This window comes from Pelodiscus sinensis, chromosome 14 (genome assembly GCF_049634645.1).
Source record: "Pelodiscus sinensis isolate JC-2024 chromosome 14, ASM4963464v1, whole genome shotgun sequence".
NCBI classification, from domain to species: domain Eukaryota; kingdom Metazoa; phylum Chordata; order Testudines; family Trionychidae; genus Pelodiscus; species Pelodiscus sinensis.
The window spans coordinates 17,446,219-17,458,992 of record NC_134724.1 but is presented as its reverse complement, the minus strand read 5'-3'; the positions used below and the strand labels follow the sequence as shown (position 1 = coordinate 17,458,992).

Here is a 12,774-nt window from a genome sequence, read left to right as displayed (position 1 = left end):
TTGAGAAGAAAATAGTATTTGTGAAAAATTTCAAAGAAGGGAGAGTCATTTTTTTTATAGAGCACTAAAAATTACAAAGCTGTAAAGCAACTATTTTGTTTTGTATTATAAAAAGGAAGTTTTACACAAACTTCTAGATTCAGGCCAAAACTTTAAGATAACCTAACTACTTTGGCATTTTGTGGCTAAGTAGTTACTGTAAGTCTGACTTGGAAGACTAGAAATGAATCAATAATTGCAAGACAAAAAAAATTAAGGGATAGATGAAAAACAAACCCCAAAACATCACCCAAAAGAAATGAGGAATTCTGTATTTGAAACTTTATTTACTCGGATTTTCAATCTGAAGTGCCCCAGGGTTTCCATCTATTTGACCCTTAGGATAACTGACTTTCCTGCAGTTTCCCTTTGGAAACACATTGGTCCTGGATTTGATTTATTCTTTAAAAAATCAGTAACGTGCTGACATACTGTAGTTTCTCTCAACTAAATATTTTCCATCAACTTATGTGTGATGAATAAAACTATTAGGAAAACATCATGTGGACTGCATAAAACTCATTGCCTTCCAAGAACATGATGCTTTAATTTAAAAAAGGCAAATGCTTATTTTATTATTTAAAAATAAAAGATGGAAAAAAGTAGGACTAGTATATTTTGTACATTTGGTTATTAGTTACAACACTTTTCACGCAATCAGAAGCACAGGTTCTTATAGCCAATTGGCAGGAGACGAAACAAATGCAGGATCAACGTCTGGAATGGATATTGTACTCAGCTTCAAATAGTGAGTCTTTTCCCCTTATTGAAGATATTTTAGCACTATATTTCATTGTTTAATATACATTCATCACATACAATAAAATATAATTCCATGGAAAAGAGTCTGGATTTTCCAAAACCAACTTTTTCATTTATTTTTTGACAAATGAATAGCTTGGAGAAATTTATTCCTGTGCAGAGAGTCTGCACAATACCAATATCCCATCATTAACTCCTAAAACAGATCCATCTTTTCCATACAGTTACTTACCCACAAGTCAAAGACTGATGGACAGGTTCTGTACTTTGTGATCCCATCCAGTTTAGTGGCACTATGCTGCTGCATTGCCCATCAGGAGTCTTAGTTAGGACTCTCATTCCCCCCTAGTCGCAGAGAACATACAGAGTTTGCAAGCTGCCATCTACCTTTGGGCTTTACAGCCTACTCCTCCTAAAACACCTGGCCAACTTCCCAAGGAAGTATGAAGAGGATATGATGCCATAGCTTTGTATTCCCTGGAAGTGCCCATATGCAAGGACTACAGAAGTCCTCAGCTCTTATGTGGGGAGAAGTGGTTACTTCCTGTTCTCTCCACATAGCCATGTAAGTTAAATAAAAAAGATTTGAGGTCTGAGACCATCCAGGCATAGAGGCAATATAGGGATTTTACGTTGGCAGTCGGTGGTTGGGGCTCAGTCCTTATTTAAAGCATCTCATTAACTTGAGTGTGAGTTTTTGCTTGAAAGAAGACTGAAGAACCAAGTCTTGCTGTTAGAATTTTCTTTATACTTTAGACAGCAGAGAATTTAGACACAAAAATTTGACTCTCTGGTCCATGCTCCACTCTATATTTGAATAGTTCAGCAGGGTGCAGTTGTACCGGTGGTGCAGGAGAACTCCTGTCATATTATTTTAGGTTCTGCTGAGTAATTAAATATTAGTTTCCCTTTGAATAAGTGGAGGTCCACATCATCACTTATATTCTGAGGACCAAATTGTCTGCTGAAAATTAACAGAATTGAACCAGAAGAGGAATTTGGTCCTGTAGTTTTAATAGAGGGATCTACATCTAACCTACCACCCACTTCCCAACAAACATAGGCAAAGGTAGCACTAATTAGTAATATCAGGGACACTCTTGGGAGGACTGAAGGAGCCTGAGAGCCTAAATGAGCTAATCTTGCAGGCCAATGCTGAGGGACAGTAATAGGGCTGTGCCAGAGAAGCTTGTCCCATTGTGCTCATGTTTTACCCATCACATGACTGAAGCGAGCAGTAATATGTTACCAATAGACTACGCAGGGATTTGTGAAAATAATAATAATAAGTAATAATAATAATAATAATCCCCTTCCTCTCATCCTGTAATAAACCCCAAGTCCTAGGAATGCAGATAAGAGCAGATGAAAAATGTTTCAATTATTTTCTCATTGAAACTAAAATGCTCTTTTATAAGCAGAACTCAGAAAGGAGACAATGCCAGCTGACAAAAATCTATATTAAGTATGTTTGCAAGAAATATTTGTGTTTTGTTCCAGGAAATTCTACTTAAATCGACAGTATAGCTGAGAGTCCAGCTTATGAAATCTGAAGGGGGAGGAAGAACCTTTGTTAAAACATCAAATATGGGAAAGTATATGAAGATCATCCTTTCCCCCAGAATATTTTAAAAACACTTACTGTTTGGTACAATCTTGCTTATGCTAAAGGCTTAAGAAAGCTTGCAACAGATAGATATTTGCTGTTCTCAAAACATTCTTTTAACATAGTTCCTTTACCCTGTAAAGAAATTAGCTAACAAATTCAATTTCATTGCATTGAAGTTACTAGATCATTTTGCAAATTATAAAATTTCTAATGGGAACAAGTCAATACAAACAATTATTGTACATTGCAATGACTACTCAAAACCTATCCAGAGGTCAAATTCTGCCTTCAGAAACACCCATGAAATTCCCACAGTCAAAAATTTGAATGATACCCTCCAGCACAAAAGAGTATGGCAGGACACAGACTAAACATGCAAAATTTACCATATGAGAATTGAAACCCTATTGTGCACAGCAGGTCCTGAAAAAGACAATACAGTGTATGCTGTTGTTCTGAGCAGTACATGTGGTTAAAAACCAAGACTGTAAGATCACATAAAAGGTTACTGAAATCCCTTTTTAAAATGGTAAAAGCCAATACATCTCCTGGATCACAGCACCTTGCAATCTCTTCACAGAGAGGTAACGAAATGTTTCATTGTTGTGAGATTACTTTAAACCATGTATTGTGTTTGACTGCACTTCACTCCATTAGAATCATAGAATATTTAAACTGGAAGGGACTGCAAGAAGTCATCAAGTCCCATTCCCTACCCTCATAGCAGGACCAAGCACCATCTATCATACCTGACAGATGCCTATCTAACCTGCTCTTAAATATTTCCAGTGATGGAGATTCCACAGCCTCCCTAGGCAATTTATTCCAGTGTTTAACCACCCTGACAGGAAGTTTTTCCTAATGTCCAACCTAAACCTCCTTCCTGCAGTTTAAGCCCATTGCTTCTTGTCCTTATCCATTGGCCTTGATTACATTCCAAGTTATCATGGTGTAGTTCATTTCAATGTGTGCTTTTTCTCCAGTGTAGGGGCTATAGTGTTGGGTTCCAATTAACCATCCAAGTAATCAATGTTTCCTATTTAGCATGACTAGATTTACTGCTCTGGGTATCTATTTTGTACATGACAATTTAATTCACTTGCATTTGAAAAGAATCAGGAGAAATACTCTAAAACTGATATTCTCTTAAAACAAAACAATAAAAAGACATTTTTTACAGGATTTAAGACTATTGTTTAGTGTGTCCAGGGATAAAAGTGACTGAAACATTTAGACAGTCATGCTACTCTAATTTACATTGTATCAGCTTTAGAAATCTTATTACTAGCAGTTTGGAATGCAAAGAGGGAGTTTCACACTTCTTTGTGATTCTAAAATTCGACATGTGGTCTGAATTATGCTGGCTGGAAGTCTGATGATATTCCAAAAGGATGCATCATTTTATTTTTTGCGCATCTCCCTCTCTCTGGGAGAATAGAGGACAAACATTATACAACCTTTGAAAAGATAACAGCACAGAATAGATAAGAAATATAAAGTTGGATGCTAATATTTGCTCAAACAAACCATGTGCTGATTTAGTGTAGTTGGATTTCTGGCACTTCTAATCCCTGGAATAACTTGAAGAATGTCTGTGGTATATTCGGCCTGTAACCACAAAAGGGCAAGATACCTCTTATTCTGATTCATCTCAGCAGAAGCTGACATATTAAAAAGAACCTCTTCAACTCCTGCAAATGCTCAGGCCAGCCAAACTATCCCTTCATGATGTTGGATTGGTCTTCACCGAGTCTCCCTTTGTTTTTAGCTTCTTCCCATGTAATACTGAATTACAGTAGGTTTTTATTCTATTGCTGTTCAAAGCAGCATACACTCACATTCCAAACAAAATAACAAAATCAAGAAACACGGGTAGTAATTCTCCACTAGGTAAATTACCTTTAGGTGAATGCAGAATTACCTAACCTGAAACCAATATTTTCAAACATGGATGTCTAAAAAACAGGCACTTGCTTTGGCCAGTTTTTCAGAGGTGCTGAGTACCTGCTACTTTCCACAGGCTACAATGAGAGGTGTGCAAAACCTCTGACAAAGTAAGTCATTTTTATTTAGGCAGCTAAGTTTGAAAATCTTAACCTCAACTTTAGTAGTTGTATGGTACTCTCATTATGAGTGTGCAACTCTTATAGCTGACAGTTGATACTCTGCCAATGTACATCAGTAGTGGTTTTATATGGAGAATCAGGACCGTATATTGAAAGACTGATAAGAATACTGATACACATTAAATCCCATTACACTAAATCAGCACATGGTTTGTTTGTTGCAGGTATCAGCATTAACAAAGGCACTGAGTGACTTTCTGATATTCAGGAAAATACTAGTGCTGCTTTCCAAACTGAAACATACATGGACTAACCAGCTACAATCAGTCTAATTGCATGTGACTGCTCTAGATTTTAAACTTGATTTAACTCAAACAATGTGATCAGTTTTTCCATGCTCCCCGGCAATGCTAACTTTAGAATATTATAATGAAACCTCATGCACCAGGGTATCACTTGCAGAACCACCAGAAGCAAATCCGGTCAGGTGCTTCATGGATTCTTTCCACCTTCCTCTGAAACAGCAAGTGTAAGAACACAAAACACCTATGGACGGTTCGGGAGATCCAGTATGCCATAGTGAACAAGTGAATATAAGTTGCATAAGTGAGGTGAACACAGTGAACTACCTGGTCGAGATTATCAATTTAACAGCCCAAGGCTAAGATTTTCAAATGAGCCCATGGGAGTTAGAGACATACATCCCACTGTACTTGGCCTCCTAACTCCTTTAGCCTCCTTCAAAAATCCTGCCACAGTATTTAACTAGGAAGTTGGTCAATAATTTCCATAGATCACTTTTAATTTGGCCTCGCACATGGTACTATGCATATTGCCTCAATGGAATTTTTACCTGCTGGGGGCCAGGCCTTGATATATCCAGTGCAGTGGACTACTGCATACTGTGCTTCTCCTTCTTTTACTGGGCCTAGGCCATTCCTATATAAGAAGAAAATATTAATAAATACATTTAACATCCTATAGAACTTTACACTAGTACTTTTTTTAAACACAAAATTTACCAACTCTACTAGCAATAATACATAGTACAACTCTTACATAATCTTTCAACATCTCAAGTGCTGCATAAGCCATCCTTAATAAACATTAAGTATCATTTTACAGATGAGGTTACTTAAGGTGGAGAGTGATATAGGTAAGGCCCTTAAGAAGTCAGTGACAGAGGCAGGATTAGAACTCAGTTGCAAATTCCCAGTCCTGAGCTCACTCCACTCTGATGTGATATCATGTTATTTGTGAGTGTGTCAGATTCTGATACATGAAGACTTGTTTAGGTAATCCTGGGAGATTTAGCTCTTGTGAAGTCACCAACTAAAAAAGTTTATTATGACATACTGTGGTTGCAACAAACAAACTTACCTGTATCTTTTTCGCATGGTAGTTATTCTGTTCAGAGGTAAATGATCCAAAGGGGCATTTCCACACCTAAAAATAAGAAAGCATTTGAAAGAAAATATAAATGCCAGGGGAGAAAAATCCAATTTGAATCCTTTTTAAAAGATACACATTGAAGTAATATTGTTTTTTTCTAAGACGCACAATCAAAGTATTTTCTAAGAGGTTGATACTACTATAAACCCCTATTGTATTTGTTTCTTTTACTTTTCAGTGCCCCAGCTATTTTCAAGACATAAATAATAAAAAAAACAAAAATAAGAAAACTATTGGCTCACAAAAGAAAATCCAATGGTTAATATGAGGCTAAACAAGAAAGACAAGAAGAAAACACAGCCCAAAGTAAAGAATTCCTGCATTGGTTTAAGAAGACCACAAATACTTTAAAAATCAAGTTTGAGAACTAGACAAATATACAATTTAGGACTTCAGATTTACTATCCAAAAATAATTCCAGCTTCCAGAGAATTTAGTAGAACAGAGAATTCACATACTATATACAATTACTTATGTATTAGATACTAGTGATTTGTATGCGCAACCATATATAACAATATTGCCCTACATGTGGTATCAACCCTTTCATTTAGGGATGGCTGGTAAGCATCTCCCTGTTAAGGGTGAGGGCTGCTCCAGCACTGCAGGGCCCCCCTGTGTGGAGCTGGGAGCTGGCAGCCCCACAAAGGATCAGAAACAGCCAGGAGGTTCAAGCCCTTGCTCCAAATCAAGCGAAGTGGGGTTTAGAACTTTGGTCTCCCAGAGGAATGCACTATTAATTGGGAAATCGGCTATTCTGGTCTGTGGCTTAATTACCCCCCGCCAACATTCCATCCTGGACTTTGAAGAACTTGACAGATGTTTTATTAAAACTAACACATTCTTACAACATTTTGACCAACTGGCATTTTCCAATGAAAACCATTTTCTGGAAAACCAATTGCTCAAAGACTGCACCACATGACCAGTAAACATGGGCCAGACGGAATAAGAAGTACACCCTAAATGATGACTAATAGACTGAATAGTTTTATTAAGTAAATATTTGTCCAAATTAATTAATTTGTTTATAGTTACAATTTAATAGGAGAAGAAAATGTTATTAGAGTTGCATGAAGGACATGTGTATGATGATGGTTCCATAATTTCAAAGCACAAAATGTAACTCCTATTTCTCAGTCCCAAACTCATGGAGCTAAACTGAAGTTTTGAGCATTGTGGAGCCCTGGGCGAAGAAGTATGGCAGTGCCTTAAAGGAAGCATGCAGGGGTTCTGGGATACTGAAAGGAAAAGTGGAACTTGCTCTTCCTCCTTGTTCAACTGCCTCCTGTGCTATCAACTCTGCTGCCATCCTGACATTTGCCCCGTGTTTGTTAGTGCTGCCACCACAACTAGGGATGTAAAAACTGCTTAAACTGTTTAACCAGTTAAACAATTTTAACAACCGGCTGTTGTGAGCAGAAACATGTTCCTGCTGGCTGGGCCCTCCAATTAACTGGTTACCCAGTATGCGAGTAAGGCTAATCCATATATTCCTTATGCTCAGCTAGAGTCACTCTGCTATGCTTCTCAATATGAGTAACCAAACTGGAGCTGCTGCCTGTGTAGATCAGCAGGGGCGGCAGAGTGTCTTCATCACTCTACAAAACCCAGACAGAGACAGCCATAATATGATCTACAGTAAGTGACTGTTACATTTATACTGCTACTACAGCACTTCCAAAGCACCCTCAATTCAAGGACCTCAACGCGCTTGAAACACCTGAACTGATCCGATTTAATAATTGTATTTAATTAGGATGTGTGTCACTTTACATGTTCAAAACTTTATGCAAATTCAAATTCATTAAAGCGGGCTGGTCTTGGGCTTGATTTTACCTTCAAACCTTTTGGTTTGTTTGCGTTTTTGCATAATTTATTCTCAGCGTACAAAGTCACACTGATGGACTTTTCACCATGTTGCATTCACTGAAATGGTAATTGTGACATTACAATTACAGGGGCACCAGAGGCCACATTCACAATGAGCCTCTGTTGCACAGGTGGCTCATATTAATCACTTTCTTGTGTGTTATTTGAGAAACAAACATCAGAACAGTCACAGAAACTTACCAGAAGTTTGAAAAATTGTGAAATAATTCCCCTCCTATCTAACATTTACTCATGTATCTAGAATTAACTAATTGGCCACTGGTCAATTTTTACATTGCTGGCTAACTCAGTAACTAAATTCCTGCTTGTCTTCAACATATTTTTAGTATTATTGGTTTGGGAGAGAGGGGGAAGAACTCAAACAGCAAAGTTTCAAGTCCATGTCTCTGCCATTGAGTGGGAATGGGGGTGTAGGATCTGGGTGGGAGGTGGGGTGCAGGAGTGGGTGAGGGTGCAGAGTCTGGCCAGGAGAGAATGTGCAGGAGCAGGCTGGGGGTAGGGCACAATGGCCAGGGGGAGCACGGGGGAAGGTTGGCACGTGTAGTGGCCAGGGAAGGGGGGAACTAGTGAGTGTAGCAGCCTGTGTGGGAGGGGGATTTTGGCAATCATAGCAGCCAGAGGCAGGGGGAGAGTTTGGCAGGTGTAGCGGCCATGGGAAGGGGGAGGGGGTTGGCAATTGTAGCGGCCGGGGGACGAGGGGGAAGAGCTTGGCTAGCATAGCAAGTGGGGAGGAGGCATGGCGAGAGTAGCGTGTGGGGGGTGTAGCCCCCTAGTCAAACTTTAAGAAACAAAGGCTTACATCAGTGATAGGCGACCTAGGCCAGTGAGTGGGCCACGTGAGTGGCACTCCATCTCAGTGGGCTGCTAGACTGTCCTAACCAAGATGGCCTCCCAAGATAGAGCAGTTTTGCTAACTGCGCTAACGTGCGTAGAATTCGTGGGGTGTGCTAACTAACCCAGAGCAGTGTTCTGATTGGATGCAGAGGGAGCACAAGGTTCTTACAGTCAATGCTGCCTGCAATCAGCACACACCTCACTTCATGTGTCCTCGCGTTAGGTGTGCGTCACTTTAGTAACACTGGTAGGAAAAAAAAACTACGTGGAAGGAAACGAACAGAATCTGGCAACCTTGCTCATGGGCAAAGGTAAACAAAATGTCTCCTGGGCCTCACACACAACCCCAATGGTCTGCATGTGGCCTTGAGGCCACAGGTTGCCCACTACTAGCTTACATTCTAGTGGTTAAAACAATCTAAGGCTCTCTGGATCAGTGCACAATACAGCACACTAATACAGATTAGATTTGATAACTTTCTTGCTAATTACAGGGAAAGGCAAATTGCAGATTGACACTAGATATAAAACCAATCATACTGGAAATGGCTAATCAGAGCGTCAGTACTTCTCATATTTTTACACCATGTCAAACCTGACGAACGGGGATGATATTTTGAGGTGTGAAAAGGGAGAAGAGCATAGAAGGAACAGAGAACTGTGTACCTCATCCTGCAAATGAAGGAGCGTCTGGATCCCATGCACATTCTCATTGAGGACTGCTGACCTTCCTTCTTTACTGTCCCGGTTTTTAAGTCCAAAATTCGCCCTGGGGAAACCAAGGAGAGCAATTCATGATCTTGATTCTTGCCTGCTAAGAACTGACACAAATTAATTTGACATGGTCCTCCAAATGACCAATTAACAGGTAAAAAAATTCCGGACATTATTAACACAGCGTCAAAATAAGCAGTGATATGTATAAAAATACTTCAAATAGCATTAAGACAGACCCTCTTCCCCCTAACTGTTTTTAGTGAGAACAGTATTGATTTGAAAAAATAGCCTTTATATTAATGTTTTCTTTTGGTATAGTGTGGCAGCAAACATTGTAAGCATAAAACAAGATGCAGCCTCTGTTGTAATTAAATGAATGGAAAACCTAGACTATAAAATAGAATATAAAAAAGTCCTTATCCCCCTATCTGCACAATGACATTTGGAAATAAGTTGATTTCTACGAATTAAGCCCTGAAATTATTGTCAGCTTTTTAGATCTACAGATTATTTAACTCCCATAGGGAGCAAGAATTAACTGAAGACATGCACACCAGTGATTGGGAGTAAAATCTTCACAAAACGCTTTAAAATGGGATATTTTAAAAACAGAACTAAGGACCAGAGAGCATTCCCTTTTGACTCCCAAGGGATAGTAAAAGTTTTTGCTGCTGTAGGAATGTTATTCTTACCAACCAAGGCTGGATTGTGCCTTCACAGCCTTGAGCAAGGGATGGTACCTAAACTGCATGAGCCAAGATGTAGTCCTGGCAGGCCCTGTTATCTGAAGAGATCCCCTTAAGGCACAATTCCCTCCTAGCTCTTGTGGGAGTGCAGGATAACGGGGGTCATTTGATACAAGTCTGTGGTACCAGCTAGTTATGACACTATCTCCCCCAGTTCAGCTGTGCTGTCCAATGTGCTGTAGGGACTGCACCAAGGCTCCACAGTCCAGGTTGCTTGCAGAGGAATTTAAAGGGGGAGTCTCTCTCAATTCTCCATGCGTCCAGCATGGGCCTATTTTCCAAGCTACAGTCTAGGCACCCAAATAAATAACTAAAGTTTAGAGAAAAAAATCATTACAGAACAATCAAGTTGATTCACAGATAAAAAGTAAAAATACAAGAAGATGCAGATAATTAATTTTAGATACTCATAAACAACATGTGAACGTGAAAAAACTTGCCCATCCACTTGACCAGACAAATTAAGCAATTTTAGGAATTTTTTGCCTTTATAGAAAAACACTTCCCTGTACGTGTAAAAGGAGGGGAAAAGTTGCTTTCAAGGTGTAGTGGTACAGCTACCCCACTCTGGCCAGAAGGGGTGAAAGCAGGATGAAGGGAGCCTGCGCAGAACTCCAGCCAAACAGAAGTTTATAAGGAACCAATGAAAAGGCGGCTTCATGGAGTGCCCTTTTATAAAGGGTGGCTCAGCAGAGCAAAGAGCAGTTGAGTCCTGACCAGTGAGGGTGCAGGACCAACTCCCAGTGAAGGAGAAGCACCTTCTATAGGACAGTGCTGGGCAAGCTCAGGGGAGCGAGAGAGGGAAGCTTAGTCTTGATACCTCCCAGACTGTGGCCTTGATACAAGGGCCAAGAAGGTGCAAGCAGTTATGGGAAAAGTGGCCCTGGAAGCAAGAGGCAGTAGAGGGGAGAGAAGGGGAGCAGGACAAGGATGCTGTCAGAGGGTCCCCCGGTCCAGACAGTGGGCAGGCCTGCGTCCCTCCCATTTCCCCCTTACACTACATCTAGCCACACTGAGGAGTGATCTTTATAGACTGTGACTTTCCCCTGAGGTAACAGGCTAGACTGGGGCTGCAGTTGGCTACGATGGCGGATGGCGAGACTAAAGACTGTTGACACCCCCGGAAGGGGGTGAGAGATCTGATCCTGGGAGCGGCACGGGGCCAGAACTAGAGCATGGAGAGAATACACGCGACGATGGGCAAGACATTGACCAGAATGGGGTGCCCTGCTGAGGACTGAGCTAATTTCCAGAGTGACCATCAGCAGGAGCTGTGGTGATGAGCTGACCCCGTTAAACAAGGGATAAATAAATTTTTTAATTGAAACAGCCAATATCGATTCCTGCATTGATGCTATTAGCAAAAAATGAGGAATAAAAATGTATTTAATAAAGTCATAGAAATAGTTCTTCATTTCTCATCAAGCAGCATACTAAAATATATATAAGCACCCTCTACAGAAGTGGTTCCCAACTGCTGGTGCATGGACCTGTGGTGGGCCATGGTACACTGCTAGGCCATGCCCATGCTGGCTGCTCCAGGGAGTTTGGCCTGTGACTACCGGAGCTGAAGCCAGCTCTTCATGGTGACTCTGGGGGCCAGGGTTAGGCTACATTTTTTGGCGGACTGGCAACATTTTATTTGCAATTCTGCATAATGTATCATGAATATGCAAATAAAACATTGCCAGTCCACCTAAAGTTTGTGAATGGGTTTGCTGGTCCATGGTATAAAAAAAAGTCAGGAACAACTGCTCTACAGTATTAGATGGTTACCAACTTTACAACTGCCCATGTGTGTTCCTTTGGCACTGAAAACTTTGATAAAGCATGCTACCCAATAATATTTAATGGGTAATATTTAATGGGTCAGACAGTGCCCTGACTTATACCCCATGTAATCTCAGCGACATGCCTGGGAAGTGAGTCAAAAAATTATTTTGAGCAACAGATATTATGACATAGCTCTCAAGCAGCTTGTTTCAATTGTCACTCAAATGTTTTTTAACCTTTGCATAGTTGTAACAATGAACTGTACCGGTTTTAGTGCGTGAGCACACAAAGTACGTGTTTAGGAATAAACTTATAACATTAAAGTAAAAGGGGCAGAGGCTAAAATTAATTAAACTGAGAGGGGATCAGGTTTTCAGCTGCTCTTCAACTAGTCTCCAAAATTGTGCTCATGAATAGTTCTTGCCCCAGACAGCCTTTGTCTCCTACAGGGTTGGAGCCTCTAGGTCAGGGTGGGAAATAATTTTTGATGGGGGGCCACTCCAAGAATTTTAAAAGTGGTTGAGGGCTGCACTCTTTCATTATATTAATGGAGGAGGTGTGCGGTCTGGGATGGTGGTTGGGTGCAGAAGGGAGCTTGAGGTAAGGGAGGGAGTTTGGGTGAAGGAGGCAGTTGGGACCTGGGGAACTGGACTAGGGTGCAGGGGGTTGGATTGTGACCTAGGCAGGGAACTGGGGTATAGGAGAAGGTGCAGGGATTTGGGTTTTGAGATAGGGCAGGAGGGGACTATGATCTTGGGCAGGAGATTGGGGTGCCCGATCTGGGAGGGTACATGGGTACAGAAGGGGGGCAGAAGATTTGGGTATGTGGAATAGGGGACAGGAGGGGGGGCAGGAGGGTTGGGGAAGGGAGGGACTGGGGTGC

The 12,774-nt window shown here is 40.7% G+C and overlaps 1 protein-coding gene across 9 annotated transcripts in view; it reads right to left on the bottom strand.

Annotated features, from left to right (window-relative positions):
* Positions 1-12,774, bottom strand: part of ARNT2 (aryl hydrocarbon receptor nuclear translocator 2) — a 174,826-nt gene that overhangs the window by 60,577 nt on the left and 101,475 nt on the right. For all 9 annotated transcript variants that reach the window (XM_075897103.1, XM_075897104.1, XM_075897105.1 and 6 more), the window contains 3 exons: positions 9,322-9,424; positions 5,857-5,922; positions 5,330-5,415 (listed from right to left, as the gene is read on the bottom strand). In XM_075897103.1, coding sequence (XP_075753218.1) covers positions 5,330-5,415; positions 5,857-5,922; positions 9,322-9,424 — 255 coding nt within the window. The remainder of the gene's footprint in view (positions 1-5,329; positions 5,416-5,856; positions 5,923-9,321; positions 9,425-12,774) is intronic.